The sequence below is a fragment of the Varroa destructor genome, unplaced genomic scaffold, assembly GCF_002443255.2.
Source record: "Varroa destructor unplaced genomic scaffold, Vdes_3.0 BEIS01000002.1, whole genome shotgun sequence".
Taxonomy (NCBI): Eukaryota; Metazoa; Arthropoda; class Arachnida; order Mesostigmata; family Varroidae; genus Varroa; species Varroa destructor.
In genome coordinates this window covers 39,457,257-39,474,398 of record NW_019211455.1, presented here as the reverse complement: position 1 = coordinate 39,474,398, position 17,142 = coordinate 39,457,257, and the positions used below count along the sequence as shown (strand labels likewise).

At 37.0% G+C, this 17,142-nt stretch overlaps 2 protein-coding genes across 6 annotated transcripts; one reads left to right on the top strand and one right to left on the bottom strand.

Annotated features, from left to right (window-relative positions):
• Positions 1 to 4,546: 4,546 nt before the first annotated feature.
• On the bottom strand, positions 4,547 to 11,391 carry APC10 (anaphase-promoting complex subunit 10). 3 transcript variants are annotated; one of them, XM_022792027.2, is made up of 5 exons: positions 10,966 to 11,391; positions 9,904 to 10,066; positions 8,006 to 8,168; positions 7,321 to 7,399; positions 4,547 to 7,051 (listed from the first exon to the last, which is right to left on the bottom strand). In XM_022792027.2, exons 2-5 carry the CDS (start codon positions 10,016 to 10,018, stop codon positions 6,905 to 6,907), a joined length of 504 nt encoding a protein of 167 aa, XP_022647762.1. In that variant the 5' UTR covers positions 10,019 to 10,066; positions 10,966 to 11,391; the 3' UTR covers positions 4,547 to 6,904. The 3 variants fall into 3 exon arrangements, with proteins under 3 accessions (XP_022647762.1, XP_022647761.1, XP_022647760.1); XM_022792026.2 differs by having other exon boundaries at positions 7,326 to 7,399; XM_022792025.2 differs by having other exon boundaries at positions 7,258 to 7,399; positions 10,966 to 11,386.
• Positions 11,392 to 11,460: 69 nt separating this feature from the next.
• LOC111244691 (uncharacterized) lies at positions 11,461 to 16,788 on the top strand. 3 transcript variants are annotated; one of them, XM_022792022.2, is made up of 6 exons: positions 11,461 to 11,781; positions 14,135 to 14,277; positions 14,581 to 14,670; positions 15,026 to 15,223; positions 15,487 to 15,582; positions 15,796 to 16,788. In XM_022792022.2, exons 1-6 carry the CDS (start codon positions 11,760 to 11,762, stop codon positions 16,015 to 16,017), a joined length of 771 nt encoding a protein of 256 aa, XP_022647757.1. In that variant the 5' UTR covers positions 11,461 to 11,759; the 3' UTR covers positions 16,018 to 16,788. The 3 variants fall into 3 exon arrangements, with proteins under 3 accessions (XP_022647757.1, XP_022647759.1, XP_022647758.1); XM_022792023.2 differs by having other exon boundaries at positions 11,464 to 11,781; positions 15,029 to 15,223; XM_022792024.2 differs by lacking the exon at positions 14,581 to 14,670 and having other exon boundaries at positions 15,029 to 15,223.
• The last annotated feature ends 354 nt before the right edge of the window (positions 16,789 to 17,142 follow it).

Here is a 17,142-nt window from a genome sequence, read left to right as displayed (position 1 = left end):
CGTGTCCCCCTCACGATACATCTAGTTAATTGCGTTTCCAATCCGCCTTATCAAGATAACGGTGTCACGCAGATACGTTTCCATATAGATGTAGTCCAGTTGCACCATTTTCAAAACCCTATGAGTCAGATTTCTTTCACTGCGTTACCATCAACTTTGTCCTTACACGTAGCAATTTTTCCGTCGCAGTCGCCATTGTACAAAACCTCGTCCTTATCGATGGTTTTCTTCTGACCACTTACGTATCTCCTGCTCATTCCCTTCGATTGTACACGATTGGTAGCGTTAACATCATTTCTAACAGAAACGTATTTCTGTTCTCGACGATGAGAGATTTGCTGGCCAGCTCCTGGAAGCGACTCTTGTTGGATACTTTAAACAGCCAGAGCATGCCAGCACAACGATAGGATACGACGGAATTTTAGTAGAGCTTGAGACAGTGGGCGGTGACGGCGTTTCCGTCGCCTAAGATTTTTCGATTTATCGTTTATGTATACAACGTTGTCAACGTTTTTTCAAATGTGTCATATCTGACCGGGGCCTCTGCAGCATCGTTGAGCTTTTGTTTGAGTTCGAAACAAGCAATCATTAAATTGCCTTAGAAAGGTTCTTTAATTGCTGTTTTGATATACAGAATATCGCGAGCAGCGAATAAAATTTTCGAAGGCGCCGGTGAATTTGAATTTACTGGTGACAAGTTATTATTACTTGGATATACAGGATTCGCTTTAACACGAAATTTCACATGCTTCAACACTCTCATCCGATCTTTGATGTAGTCCGAAGGTCTTTTATAATCAGCTATAAATTTCGTCTCGACTTCCCTTTTTGTCTAGGGGTTTGTGAAGTTCAGAAACGGGTCGACAAACATTTTCCATGTAATCCTGCGCAATCTAATCAAAATTAACTATTGACTAATACTCTCTAAACGAAATATTTGTCAGCTGATTTAGCACCCCACAAGACATTGCCTCCACAATTGAGGTACAAGTTCGGAGTTGTGTGAGTTTTAACAAACACATTACTTGAGTTCGACCATTAGCTTGTCATAAAAACATACGAACATTGCCTTGTATAACTGAAAAAGTGGCATACTTGGAGGTGAATGTAAATAATTGCCAGCGCTTTATGTAATTGGTAAAGTTGTTGTTGTAACATGGTGCATAACCGAAACGTTGCTGAAACACCTCTGGTATTTGAAGTTCAATTCTCGGTTGTTCTTCATCTACTTCAAGCAGGCTATCTTTACACATGTGGAAGACGTCATCGAAAAAAAGGAAATAATAAATAACGAAAAAAAGTTTTTTTTACATGCATTTTCTGTATTCTAGTTCGTCGAATATCGTTTTGTATCTGCCAAGCAGCTGTTCCATATGCATGCGGTTGTTTGGAGAGACACATAATATGAATTAAGTTCGGTTATTTACTTCTGGATCAGAAACCTTTTGTGCTGCTGGCAAAGTGCATCTGTCTAGTTGTCCGGGATCTAATAGACATACTTTTTCGCCTAGAAGAATGAACTCTTCATACATAAGGAATTGCTGACATGTAGAGAAATTATAGCGATGTGACAGGCTTCGTAATTAATTTTTCTGGTTTAGTTAACGTGTTCCTTGGTCTGACTCTGATAACTTTAATCCAACTTTGCAATTGTTTTGATCTGGCCATTAATAGACTTTTCTTATCTCGCAGCGCTAAATAAGGTGATAAGCTTATCTTAGTTGTTACCAATTCGGAACCAACAGTATTTTCTAAGCAACGTTTTAGGATATCATTAAAGGGTATTTTACCGTGGAAAGTTATTTCAAATATTTGATCGTAGAAGTCAAAAATTTAATCATGGGGATAGTCTGGTACGAGAAAACGAGCCCACACAAAAGTTTTTCGATGTTTTCATCTTCCCATCTAAAAAAATCTACTCTAGCGTCAAGGACCGCAACGCTTGACGAAAATCTGCACAAAGCCTCAACATCAGCAAGTATTTTTGAAGGAGCAATGCCGGCTTTCACAAATATATTCTTGTTCGTTTCGCAAACAGGAAGCCAGCGTTTTTCCTGCATCAAATAAAGAGGCAAACGTTTCTGGCCTTTTGACAGAGGTTTCAGTTGATCGAGTATCTTGAAATTTCCAGAGAACGTTGACGTTCCCGGTACGACCTCTCCATTCGAAAAAGCACTAAGTAGCACTTCGAGACTCCCAGCAGTCAAAAAGCTTGGAATATAGCATTAACATAATCTGCCGGAAAGATCTGTAAGAGGTATGATGTGCTTTATGTAGGGAAGGTCTACAAATTTGATCTGGTCGTTATGCTTTGAAAGCTAGATCTGTGAAATAACCTCAAGCAACTTCTTCGGTTTTTCCGTATAAGCCAACATTTTACCGAATTATAACTTATATATTTGCGGAAGTGTACCAAGGGTAGTATTCGGCGTTGATTTGAGAAACTCAAATATTCTTAGCGTTTGAAACTCTGCAGCATTGTCTGTAAAATTAAATGGAACACAAATGTTGAAAGTATTGGTCTATTCTAAAAAAAAAAATAGTGAAGTCTTACTTATAAACCATCCTTTACAATTCCAGAAAGGGTTTGAGCAGTAGATAGAAAAAAAAAAAACTTTTTAACTGGAGAAACAATTTTCACAACCTTATTATTCTTTATAGGACCATGAAACATGTTTGTATGAAATAAATAGAACAGGATAATAGTAAAACAGGGTAATGCTACTGTCATCAGTTTATGTTAATTAATGACAAACTTTTGATATCTAACGAATAACAGTTGACACCAAAAAAAGCATAGATATTCTTGCTGAGATATCTGTCGAAACGAAATAGACTCAACTTCGGTATAAATGTGAAAAATAGTCGATAATGGAGTAACGTCGTAACGTAATAGATTGCTAAAAAACTGTATTGACCCTTGCTCAACCGCCATTTGACAGATAACTTATTCTTACTTTTTACTTCTGATAATCAAGATTCGATATTTCATAAAGAAGTCACATCCGTATGATAAAGTCTCTGAACCTTTTCGTTTTACAAAATAAGGGAGCCGCACGTATCGCTCGATCCTCCTATCGCTTTATAGTAATGATCCAAAAACAAAACGATATTTTTGTTAGACATTAGTCGAAGCTGGAAAAACATTCTGTACAAGTTTTCGCCGATTTCAGGTCAAGAAACGTGGTACACCTTTCAACACAGGCGAGATATCATAATGAAAAAATAAATATTATGACACTACATTTACAGAAAATTACCGCTTCCAAAAAGCTGTCCATATGTCCTGTGAATCCAGAAGATCTTCTGAGTGCTATTTTATGATATAAAAACCTTCTCAGGAGTAGAATTTGTTATCTGAATATCTTCCTTGGATGATATAGTGACATGACAACTTGCCTTCAATACCTTCATTCGTCAACAGAAGCCTGAAACGGTAGAAGCACCAAGACATCCGGCCTTTCCGTATAAGCAAGGATCAGAATGAAACAGCCTTTACTCAAATCTGAGGCTGTAATATATAGGTTAGAAACCCAGACAGAATACATCATTTAAGGAGCTCCGAAATGAGAGCTTTCAGACAAGAGGACAGTAGGATCAACTTAAGATCAACCTGGCTTCTTGAATTTTACAAATGGACACTTAGGATTTAATAAGAAAGATTGCGTGGAGATTGCGGAATGGAAAATAAATGTAATACAGGGTGTTAATTTAAGAGCGCTACAATTGAGTCTATTACTTTGAATAAAACAAAAGGGGAAAAGCCCTTGTCGTATGTTTCTAATTTTAAGAAAATAGAGATAGAAGCAATGGGTGAAACTACAGTTGGAAAGTTACTCCATATGAAATGAGTTACGCACTTTAATCTTTGCGAGGAAACCTAAAAACACAAGACCACAAGCAGTCACATAATCTAATACGCTGACGAAAACAAAAACGCACACCCGAGGGTAAAAAGAAAATGCCACATCGCTTGTATAGAGCCAAGCGTAAAGGTTTCTTCTGTAAAGGCAAGAAAAACTAAGTCCAAAAAAGCATATATCTCTTGGCTTTGGTGGGCAATAAACAACTAAAGGGGAATTACAGGGGACTACAGACTACACCTTCATAAAGAGGTAAATATAATTGTCAGCATCCAGCTTTTGGGAAGCCACGATTAAAAAAAAATTAATAGCTAGTGCATTTGGTGTTTTAATGTGGTAATACGGGCGTAGTGTAATCTACTCGGGAAGACGGATATCTAACCTTTTTTTTAATCTTTCGGCATTTTGGCGAGCTCGAGTCTAGAACAGCTTCAACGGCCGAAACAATGTCGCTCTCAGAAATCGTCACTCCAGAAAGAGCTAACATCTTCGGAGATTACCGAGGTAATTCAAGGTAGCCTTGTATATACTTTTGTACATATCTGATACTTTACAAATTTTTACATAATTTCGTTGCAGCATAGAGGTGACATTCCTGCCCACGATGTTCAGTGGTCCTTAAGGTTATGTTAGTCAATTTCAGACACAACACCAAGTCAGTGATCGAAATAAGCAAGCGAATATGCTAAGCAAGAATGTATTGTCGTACTCAAATATACTATAGCTGTTCACTTTAAAATAAAACGCGTCTGAATGAGAGGCATCGACTCACTCAGGATACGGTTCTAATATTATACTATAGTATATGTTAATTTTTAATTCTCAGGTAATATTCTAAATCAGTTTTTCGCACTTGCGATATTTACAAGATTAACGTTCTTGTCTCAGTGTAACGACAGATCTAGAACATCTGTATTATGTACTCGTAAAATGCTCCGAAGAAAAAATGTCGCCTGCTTTAATTTACGAGCTACATCATGTCACTGATAGCATATATTAGATGTTATATATAATCCCATACGTTATTGATATAATAAATTCCCACTAATACTATATATTATATATACCTTTTAGCAAAGGCACACTTGACTGATGCATGGACTGAAATAAGACGCTGAAGCAGTCATAGATATCACCCAAAACTTGACCGCCACAAACCAAGCGATCATAGTGGTAAAGGCATTTGTTAACCGAATATGGGTACTTTTTAAAGAGTTTTGTGCGTGAGCAATACCTGATGTTAATTTTGTGTCTAAAGAATCTCAGGCCTTGATATCAGCGGTGCCATGTAGGCCCGCCAATTACAACTTGAATTCGACATAAAGCTGGTGGTACCTGTCAAAAAAAGTCAAAGAAGACCAGGCAATGCATCAGTTTTGAGAGGTTACACATTCAACGGTTATCTACATAACCTCGCTAGGCAATGCAGACAAAATACAATAAGTGTCCGTTCTTTAAAATTAAAACGCTAGAAACATCTGCGGATGGTCTATAGCTAGTGTATTATTGATGCTCATATTATTTACAGAAATGCAATAGAAATTCCGTAGGTCTTTGACTAACGCATATCTATTCAAGCTTACAGAATCAAATCCTAACCAGCGTTTCACATACATAACTAACAATACCACATTTACCACTTTGGTGATTATCAAAGTTTTGTAGTAAAAATATTTGTAGAGCTCAACATCTTTGACATTAGTTTGTTATTGCCAAGTAATAGATTAAGGTGACTACTCAATTTATATTTCCACTTAGACTGTTGCCTCTACCTAAAGGATTGTTTTACTCGAAGTTTAAATGAAGCTGCCAATAAAATTATATTTACGACAAGAGTATATGGAATCCAGTGTACCAGCTTTAATCCAGAAGTCACACAGTTCAATGAAACAAATTGCGGGTAATTTTCACAAAACACGTATTGAACGTCAGAAGGAAATTAAGTCTAGGTGCGCAATTCTGACCTGCAGGTCAAGATACTGATTTATTCTGACCATTACTCTCGGATTTTACCATCGGTTATATGCCTATTTTAGGCATGCAATAGCCGGATTGACAGCTATTGCATAAAATAATCAACTCAATTTAGAGAAATTTTAGAGCAAACCTAAATTATACTCCACCTGCAAAATGATTGCAAATCGTTTTATTTTTGTTAATATCTATAGGGCGTTAGTTGGGCAGCTTTTTTTTATGGTGTTTACTCAAGTATTGTTTTAGAAATTAAGCTAGTCCGTCTGTAATTATTCGGAGAAGTACGAAGTACTAGCAGGACACCATGATTTCGAATAATATAAAAATTGTGCTCCCTGTGTATGGTAAAACGCTCTAGCTAACTAACAACAGAATATGTCAGATGCACGAGATCTGTTCTATTTTTACCTTAAAAAGTTCAGCGATTTAACCACAAATATAGTAAATAGATACACATGTACTACAGAGTAATGGCACTTCGGACTGAGCTAGTTTGAAAACAAAAACCAATGCAGTTCCTTCGTCTACAGACCGAATATACTGAGGCAGCACAGATGGGCAGGCATGTTTCGTTGGCGAGTACCCTGCCCCTATTGGCTATTTTTTTAACTTCAAAATGGCTTCACCCGACACTGTCGGAGTTTAAGACAATATTTAATGTTTCTAATTCAGAATCTTGTTTGAACCCTCGGCCTGAACCAGCACAGGAAATGAATTGCTGTGACGATACCAGGAATCGATGTAAATATCAATAATTACGTCAGAGAGATCCCACAAAAAGAACTTGACATCGTATTTTTCTAGTAATCTAATGTCAGAGCTCTTTCTGAATCAGAACTTAAATACCTAGTTTACATCAGAACCATAGCATTCTGAAATGTTTTGCAGTAGCAAAAAGTGCACCAACATTGATGCCGTATTTGGTCACAGGTTCGCACATCGGTAAAATTATTTGATTGAACAATTGATCTTTGACTCTTCTACTTATGCCGATTTCCATCAGTTTCTGCCAACGGGTGGCCAGTTCATTCGCAGGTTTTTGCTGGTAATCTTTACATATCTGTCATTTAGCGGATGTGAGCCATTTCTAGCATGTGCTCGGAGGAAAACATTCCACCAAGGCCGACACTTGCTACCGGGGTGCTGCGAACAGGTGAGTGCACTTTTATTTGTCGCAAATGTGTATCCCGACCGTTTTGGTGATTTGACAAAATCTGAAATTAAAAGAAACGAAAATGCGCAAATGCGTCAACACTGTGGAGTTCCAAGCGTTCTTAGGCACAGCGATTTTATTACACTCCTCTGCTTTACTTTGCATCGTGGTAGTAGGCAGGCTCCTGTATCATAGACACAGCAATATAAAGCAGTTCTATCTTTATCAATAGTGATATATCTGTAATGATATCATTCGAATACTAACGGCAATCTGTATGAAAAATGTTTTTATAGGCTGTCGGTTATTCTGCAGGATCGGAATATTAACCCAACCAGATGGCTCCTGCAGTTCAACAACGTCAAGCTCCTGCAGATCGTGGAAGTGCGATCCTACACGAACTGAGATCCTGAAAATATCATCATATTAATAAAGCTGTCGGAAAAACACACGTAGAAACGTAGCTATGTCTAGAAGCTTGAATTATTAGTTACTCTGTTCGCATTCCATTTATTTATATTGTTGCAGTGTTATAGGTATTAGTCCTAGCGAATAACCATACCGAACGTTTTAATACAAAACGTAACCTCCGCCATATTTTTCCTAGTTATGCTGAGCAGTAGTGTACGCGTACATATAGCGATTCGTGCTAAATTCAAAAAATATTAAACCCTCCTTCTACTTATAATATCGTCATATGACATATTTCAATGGCTACACTATACCGAACGAAAAACACTCCAGTAACCTGCGAAAATAGGACGCTAGATCTACCTCTGACCGGATATAAACTACTTAAACAACCGGCGACTTCAAAAATACAAATCATAGGAAAGCTCAATAATCAAAACTACCTCAATAATTCGAATCATAGTGGAAACTGTAGAAGTTAACTGTGTGAGTCGCGTGAGAATATTTTTATGAACGTGCCCTGACACCGCCTAAGGTAATCTATGTTGCGGTAGAGACGGACACGGTCGTTCATAAAGGTACACACATTCATGGAAACACTTGCCGATTTGGTGTGTAGCTCTCGTCAAGCTTGAAGTCTGTGTATATTGATAACTGATCGACCAAAGTTTTTCGTCGAAACTGGATATTAACAAGATGAGGTTGGGGCCCATCAGACTGCCAGTACGTTTCAGTGTTATTATCTCGCAGCTGGTCTACGCCGAAGCCTGTCAAGGGAACACAAAATATGCACGTTGTAAACATATTTCTTTTAGTAAAAATGCTACGAAAAATAGAGCACTTGAAGTAGTACACTCAATAAGGCTATTGAGGATTCATCCAACACAGACCAGTTTCTGACAGAAAATCCATTTGTAAATATTACTTTCTAGTCTGAAGGTCAAACAAGTTTTGCTCAGCAATTCCATAGATCCTTGCCAACAATCCAATATCCATTCGTGCGTTTTGCATTTTGCATAGACAAAGACCCTTTCTCACGAAAGAGCAGACGTTAACTAGGGAAGTGAAGTTTGCGTAGCCTTGATCTAAACCGTTGAATTTATCTGTCATAAAAAATCCGAATTACCATTAAAGCTATGTTCTAGTTTAAACGCGCACGTCATTCAAAATGACAAAAAAATAGTTACACTCGAAAAACATAGGAATAATAAAGAAGTAATTAATCAGCTGTTACAATATTTTAGTTCGTGCAATTTGCAAGTATAATTTTTCTAACACCATGTCTTACATCGTCACGCTAAAGTCAATCGCTGTGCGGTTTACAGAGTGTCTAGACAGATCAAAGTGTTTGAAAATTACACACTTTGCATAATCGCAGTAAGCATGAACGACTGTCCCATCGCATATATATATACCGATTTATGCGTCGGTGACTATTGATATCAACTAAATGAGTCGAGTGTACGCAAACATGAAAGCTCTGTTTTATAGAAAAAGATATCTAATCTGCGTATAAGTTTAATTCTGCAGTAGTACATAGTGATAAATATTGACACGGTATGCACGTTGACTTCTAAGCATGAGTAGCAGGAACGATACCGTTGTATGACTATCAATGGGACATCCACAGGCGTTGCGATTGATAAGCTGACTTTTGAAGAGTATTACATAATGTTTGTATTGAACTCTTTTTCACCTACAGATGCCGAAAACTAAGGTAAAAAGATTTGACTCTCAAGACACCTTTTTGGAAAAGAGAAGCTAAGGTCGAAAAACGTGCGACCTTTAACTATGGCCTGTACTAACATTTCATCGTTAGACCTATCTTTGCAAATTAGCGCAGTGAAATAAACTAACACAAAAGTCGAGAGAAGCAACGTTGAAAGCGGCCATCATCCTTGATGTGCTGCGTTCGATAAAGTTGCTTATGTTGTTTAAATGCGCTTATAAAAAATCTAAAATCTTATACGTGCTGCTTACGTATAAAAAATATACGTACAATAATGTGTTTAGAATAAAAATAAAAGTGTCACACTACAGTCAGTTGGGATCAACATTTCGTCACCACTCTAGGTACGTTGTAAATTGTTAGCAGCTAACAGGTTGTATAAAAAGAAATCTCCTATTGGCGACGCAAAAACTCTCATTAGCTTGGGCCGACGGACACGTATCAGCCTCAACAAATGTTTCATGCGAAAGTATACGTCGAAATTACGGTGCGTTCAAATTTACAAAAGCTAGTTTTTTATAACTAGTTTAGTTTAGTTTTTTATAACTAGCACCTGAAAAAACGTCGATTTTTATGCAACAAACAACAATACATGGAATCCGAAATCACTACAACGCTAATCCTTCTTACATAAAGTTAACCAAGTAACAGCGTTCATGTTCATCCGCCACAACCTTCGTCCAAAGACTGTTCAGGTCAGCTAAGCATCAATCCAGGTCAGGCGTCTACGATGCGATAGAATCAAGCCTTACAACTCTACCGATGCTACTCACCTGGCTTGCAAGAGGACAGCGACCAGACGGCCTGGTCGCCGACCTCCCTGCTCCCTCCTGAGGACTCGTTTCTTTCCTCTACGCGACTGACTGCTGCCGAAGGGGTTTTTGACATTATTTGCGGCAGCGAACAAACCCCCGTAAGTTGTGGCACCTGTCTCCGCTGACAAATAGAAAAATATCGGATACGTTATCCGGGATTATCGTTATTATTATTAATGAAAAAACCATTAAAGTGTCCATTCAGCATTGTTTAAGTAAAAGCGTTCAACTATTGCTATTATGAAATATATTTTATTTAAAAAATATAGAATCGGCAACAAGCGTTTGACCACAATCATGGGTATTAAGTGCTTTTCGCAAAAACTACAAAACTTCTCTTGGATGTGTTTTTAAAATACTTCTCATCTACATGTGTCCTAGATTTTCAACGCAGGCTCTCGGTATGTGGCAACAACGGAGTGTTTTTGGCATCGCCAAAGAAGGTTAGATAACGTTACAATATACATAATATTTTAGTCATTCTTCCAAATTACAAAATGGAAAATTTGCTTTACAGGAGTTCTGCAAAAATCAACTGCTTTTGATTACTATTCTACTTGACCCTTTGCTCTAGGAATATCGACTGCTGCTGGGAATGTAAGTCGATGTAATAAATACATCGTGTTTTTATATTGAACACCCTAAATGATGCAGTTCCAGGCAAAAGACTGCTCTGAGTCAGTCGTTTTACTGCATGCCATTGCTGAAACGGTGTCAAGCCATAATCGATCAAAGTGCTCGTATAAAGTAAGTTCTAAATTACTAACATCTTTGAAATAATTTAATAACAGACGAGAAGAGAAAATCCTATGTAGTGTAAACAAAATAGGTAGACGATTGCCCTTCTCAATGCTGAAAAAGCAGTAAGGTTGGTTGCTCACTTCGACAGGTGGCAATGGTTACAAAAAATACAATTTGTCATATAAAGTGATTTATACTTAACATGTAACACTTAATAAATGGATTTATCTATTTCTGAGAATATCTAGTAATTTTCGCGACTCATAAAAAAATACTCACTATTCTTCGTTAAAGCTTAGCACTTCTGTAGGATGATATCCCGACAGATAACAGCGAACATCAACTCGAGGTCTTTTCAGCAAGATGGATTCTTCACTTCAGTTTATGTAAATTCTCGAAATTTTGCAAATTTAGTTTAGCAAATCCTTAAAAACATACTTTGTATCCTGTAGTCCTAGTTTCACTACTATATCCGCCCCAATACCATTTACCTCGAATCTTTCAACAACAAAGGCTATAACAAGGACAACCTTCGATAAAGTTTCGTATCAGCACAGCACTCTGGAACAACACACTTCGACCAATTGTACCAGTGCAAAACACATTTGCTAACGCATGTCCCGACCCGGCGCGTTCCGAGGACAAAGGAACACAAGAACATGCATGTCCAAGTTCACGCGGCTTCCGAATCAGTCCCGATGGAACCGAATGTGAGAGTGCAAATCCTCGGAGTGTTTGTTTACCAATTTTGTCGTCTGCTAATTTGAATCGAGAGAATAAATAATGTCAGGCCCAGTAGCGCCAAGAATGCTAATAACGAAAATTCGCATTGTGAAGGTTGAATTTGACTATTAATTGCGTTTCTTTGGAAGTTCGCTTATTCAGAGTGAGAAAAAAATAAAACGAATCGTATCTCTATCTATTAGTAACACAACAAAATTTTTACTTAGAACTTACTATGCTTGTTCGGTTCATCTGATAGCAAAATTAGCTGCAAGCAACAGCAAAACGATCGTTACGTGTTTATAAGTTAACCCAAAAACAAATCGAGTGAAATCAATAGAGCTTCCATAATGGACAACAAGGATATTGCAGGTGGGTAAGATTTGATGTAAAGTTGTTCGACAAGTGGAAGTTGAAATTGTGGTTAATCATTGTTATATTCTACTATTTGATGAGATGGTTGTAAATGCAAGTATTCGTTGCTAACAAAAAAAAAGTACGTGAACTAAGTTACTTTTAACATTGTAATAACATAATAAAAAATTGCTTTGTTTTATACGCTGTGAAATTTAGTTTAACCTCTAAGGAAATATATTTAGTTGTACGAAAACGCTGCTCATTGAAACAGCATTGGTTTACTGTTCTCATTATTAAAAAAAAGATGCTAATATTTCTTTGGTCGCAGTCCTTCTTGCTTCTAAAATGCCTTTCTTCTAGCCTCTGCCTTGTTAACTTACTTTCGGTTACCTAGACCATCGAGTAGGGCGTGGTATATATATATACTGTAATCATATACGTGATACGGAATGAAATAAATGAAATTATATCCAATAAGAAGACCAATTGCGTCATCTCGGGCTTCCTGTGACTTACAGCACGTAATATAGCCTCTCTAAACTTTTTTTGATAGGCACGTGCAGAATTATACAGGTGTTCTTTGATGATATCCACTTTAGCAGAGCATTTTTAAATATCGCAAGCGCTTCGAAGCCTTTTAAGGCAATAAAGTTACCTGTTGAAAGGTATATTATCTTTCCGATCGCTTCGCCTAATCTATGTATTCGTAATTTATGTAGTCTATATATCATATGTTTTGTATATAACATTCGTATATAACATTTTTATGTAGCTGTATTATAATTTTTCTAATTCTTTGACGATGTTTCTGCATATTTCTTTGGGTTGAACAGGATTTACTAGATACGGGTAATACTTCATCAACAAAGAACGGTTTTGGGGAAGAGCAATCGATTTTAACTTCTTTCTTTAATCTCTTTTTGAGTATTGCCTAAGGAAAAAGAGGGCGAAAGTTTTTCACTTGAACTATTATTTATTTTGTATAACAGAAAATCTGTAGATATATATATTACAGGATTAAGCTGTTACTATTATATATCCAGATGCAAAAGGGAGTATTTTTCAATATCGTAGGTGTCACTAAATGTGTCAGTAAAACTACCGTTTCGGACGACGGGCTTTACTCACCCTCTTGTCGTTCTGGTGTTGTGGATATGGCTTAATTAATTTACAGACCGTTGAGGCGGAAGAAAAAAGCAATAGGTTTCATCGGAAAATGCGATGAGCGAATGATTAACGAATTATTTGATTTGCTGTCTATACAAAGACATGACTAACATTTTGTTGACATGCCCAACATATTGTGACTCAACATAACTCAATTAGCAGCTTTAGAACAAGGTTTCTAGTCATTTTATGATGAAGATAACGTAGTTTTCAATGCTCCCGATCATTACGTATGTTAAAGGAATTCACACTTAGTAGGTAGTCGAAAACTTTTTTATGGCACAAACGCAGCGTACACTTCTTTGAGAGGTTCGTCTGAAAATTTTCCTTGACACCTCTGTAATTCGTTGCAATAACAAAGAGCTGATCCCAGGTGCGACTAGGGAAAAGAATGTACCCTTTTCGCGTATAGCGTCAGCTACAGACATTACTACCTGTTACATGTAATGGGTACATATTTGAAGCTCTTTACTTATTTCTCATGGATCAAATCGTAAACTCGAACTTGTTCGAGTAGTTATCATCCTATGTGAAATACTTTATAATTTATTATTTCATATATTCTATAATCTTTTATCCTATCTTTATGGTAATAATATACTGTGCATGCTCATTTTACAACCTGGTTAACTTCATAATTAGGTATTTCTCATATATATTACAATATCGTAAACTGGGTAACTTCGGTACGATAGACCAAAGTCTATCGAGACCTTGTGGAACTTCATTTTTAGATATCAAATAAGCAGCATGTGAAGCCGGTGCAAAGCCGTCACTAAACAATTGATTACGCGAGTTTTTTTTTATACCTGTGGCAACTGATCTAAGCGTACGTTTGACTTGTCCTTTGCCCACGGCCCAAAATAGTCGAAGCGAGAGGATCAATGACAGGAACAAGGTAATTGGAGTCCAATAATAAACGGTGCACAATAGCAACTGACAACAATCAATCATTATGTTTTCGCTCCGTCAGCTGAATTTACATTCAGCTCCTACAAAAACACAAATCATTCCCGTTTACAGAATACATACTCGCCGACCTCTATATCAAAGGGTTTCTACACAGAAAAAAAACATTAATTTGGGATATAAAAATGACGCAGGTTAATGAAAACTAAATGATGAAGTAGTATTCTGAACTGTACTGATGAACAGACACTGAAGCTGTGCAATCCAAATTTTCTATATCTTTTTATTTCAGAAACTTCAGCTTTGACTGAGTCAACATCAAACCCAAGAACTAAGCGACGATCTTCTTCACGAAGAGCCTCATTCAATCCGCGACAATCTCTTGCTTCCTGTGAGATTTTCTGTGGCAGTCCCGCTGCTTTGAAGATTTACAAGGTACAAAAAAAATGTATTAATTTCCTTTTACAGATTGGCACTTCTGTTTTTTGATCGCGCATATTCTCTTTTTGTGTATTGAGGTCTCAGGTGCGTCTTTTCGAGTTTCCCAGCAATTGAGATTTCATTTTTGTCTTTGAAGAAAAAGATAGTTTTTCAAGTTCTAATATAGATTCCATTTTGTCCATCCATAATTCCTTAAATCATTATAGAATGGTATTGGTTAATTAAAACTGCTGTAGGAAGCATTGAATATCTGCACTATAATTAATATGTTTTCGTTAATTCGTTTTCTACACGCAGAATATGAGAGAGGCTATGAAGGGACGATTCGAAGCCGCTAAGAAACTTATATCGGAAGCCGAGTCAGAATTAGGTCTTGAATCAAATAAGGTAGGTAGGTGGCAGTAATCCAGCAAAACTATAAGGGCAGTAAAACCTAGTTACATGGACATATTACTTGTTTCTTTATTACAAGAAATCCGTGATGCTTCATGACTTTATAAAACATAATCGGGACACTCTGTAACATTTTGTAATCTTCTAGATTAATCCGATTAGGATCAATTTAGAAACGCATATAAATGCCGCTTATATCTAAGATATCAAAATTAGCATAAGCGAAAAGTGTGGATAGAACTTACTTAGAGCATACTTAAAGCTGGGAAGGCGTCATTTATTATCCACCTGTATATATATACTAAGGGTGGTTTGCTGTTTTTCTTGTTACACATACTGTACTTCAAAGCAGCTGGCGGAACTGTATAGGCAGATGAAGTCCCTTGAGCTCTCTTTTGGCACGGAAGGCGATGTGCTGGAGGAAGAGCTGCTATTCATACTTGCTGACCTAACGAATCGTGCTGATGAGCCGTTGGAGCAAAATCCATTCAAAAAGGCTCGACTTGACAACCAACCACCTGGTTGCCTTATCTCACCGGTAACTGAGGTATGTGGTACTTCAGGTTTTTTCAGTAATTTAAGTAGGTATTACCGGGGTTAGCTCACAATATTATATTTTCAGTTTATTATAGTGGTGCGCATTAAACAGTCACATTGAAAAGTATTATGTTTCTTCCTTTAGCTGCTTTCCCTTTGACATGCTCACAGGTACGTGGGATTTATCTGCTTTGTTGATTGAACGCTCGAAACCTACTCTTCTTAATATCACCTACTGAGGCTACGATGCGTTTTCTTGCGACATTCTTCTAGATCGCAAAACGGCTTGACGAATGGAGCACATCGGACGGCGTGCAAGAAATTCAACGGCAAATAACCCTGGATCCATTAGAGGGACTCCATAAAACCGTTAGTATGAAGTTTTTCTCATCCTATATGTCGTCGTACTCATACTTCTTAGCATGTATATCTCCGGTCATTTACAGTGGAAATTTTCCAATCAGTTTGAATATCTAACCTAGTTACAGATCATTAATTTACATTGTCAGTAAACCATCACTTGATCGATTTGCAAAAACCAATTGTTATTTTATTCAATGTATGCACTTTTTTTATTTAAAGGTTAGCGCGGACTCAGGGAAAAACACTTTACTGCACACAGGGCCAGATACTTTCGAACGGGAACAAGCCCTCATACAGAAAGCAAAAAGTGATAATGCAAAGCTTGCAGCTGAACAAAAAGAAACTTTGCTTAAAAGAAGAACTCAGCGACTGAATGCGCTACCCAGCCACGTGATTACCGTTGAAAGACTGGCAAAGTTCTTAGCCGGAACCGTTATGTAGATGTGGCTGAAAGATACCGCCTGACAAACAACTAAAATATAACACCTAATTAGCTTTATATATACGCATATGATACTGTTTACGGTCCTACTCAGAACACAGCTTTGCACTCCTCTACTTTGTCGATCACACCCTAGTAAAATGGCTTCTAAGTATAAAGGTCTCATTGCAATAAGGTCTCTGTATTGCAATTCAATAAATACGTGATTCATTTGGTTTCATTTAGTATGTATCGGTGAAACAGCGAATTTGATTCATCAAGCTGGCTGTCGGTGAGCTTCAAATAATACGTTTTGTGCTTATCACATATTTTCCACAAAGAGCGGGACCTCTGAGGATCCTTGTTTTCCGTCAAACTGTTGCTAATAATAATGCTGGAGCCGTTTTATATGTCTGTACATAATATTAGTACATCATACTGGCTTGAGATAAAAGCAGAATTATTCATTTATGAAATTTTCGAATAATTTTCTATGAGTAAATATGCTATGATAATACAATTGGACTGTCGTTGTTATATTGTAGTCAACATTTGCTTATAAGGACTAGATTATAAAAAGATCAAAGCTTATTTTGATCAACTGACTGATTTAAATATGCATTGACATTTGTATATGAGTACGCATTATTTATACCATGTGATACTCGTATTACATATACGAATTGGTAGCAAATAATGAGATATGTTAAAAAGGCCACAATATTAACTAAGGGCTATATTTGCTTACCACAAAATATAAATAAAGCTTATTGTATAATTTAGACAAGAAAGCTTTTTATCACGTAGGATAAATAAATAATAATAATGCAAATAATTGCACCTTTGGTAACTCTGTAGAATACGTAACTTTTGTCGTACCAAGCAAATACTCAATATGATCACTGTCTTAAATGCACTGCTGATAACGGCGGGCTATCGATTTACAAATTTCAACAAAAATTTAATCTAGTTTTGCGGCATATCCTCGTTCTGTTAATCCGCTAATATTGTCAGGTTTGAAACGTAGACTTAATCTCGAAAATGTTTCCATAAGAAAAAGTGCACTGACGTCAGGTCCGGAAGATAAGACTCTTTCGTCTAGCCCATTCATGTGAAAGATCCTGTGCATCCTGTTAATTTTTATG

What these genes read in the sequence shown, in the direction of transcription:
- LOC111244691 (XM_022792022.2), top strand. Translation starts at nt 11,760, where the DNA reads ATGGACAACAAGGATATTGCAG. An exon ending in GGACAACAAGGATATTGCAG is followed by an intron (nt 11,782 to 14,134) that starts GTGGGTAAGATT and finishes TTTTTATTTCAG; the next exon opens with AAACTTCAGCTTTGACTGAG. An exon ending in TAGGTCTTGAATCAAATAAG is followed by an intron (nt 14,671 to 15,025) that starts GTAGGTAGGTGG and finishes TGTACTTCAAAG; the next exon opens with CAGCTGGCGGAACTGTATAG.
- APC10 (XM_022792026.2), bottom strand. Translation starts at nt 10,018, where the DNA reads ATGTCAAAAACCCCTTCGGCAGCAGTCAGTCGCGTAGAGGAAAGAAAC. An exon ending in GCTGTCCTCTTGCAAGCCAG is followed by an intron (nt 8,169 to 9,903) that starts GTGAGTAGCATC and finishes TTCCCTTGACAG; the next exon opens with GCTTCGGCGTAGACCAGCTG. An exon ending in TGAACTGCAGGAGCCATCTG is followed by an intron (nt 7,052 to 7,325) that starts GTTGGGTTAATA and finishes TTTTAATTTCAG; the next exon opens with ATTTTGTCAAATCACCAAAA.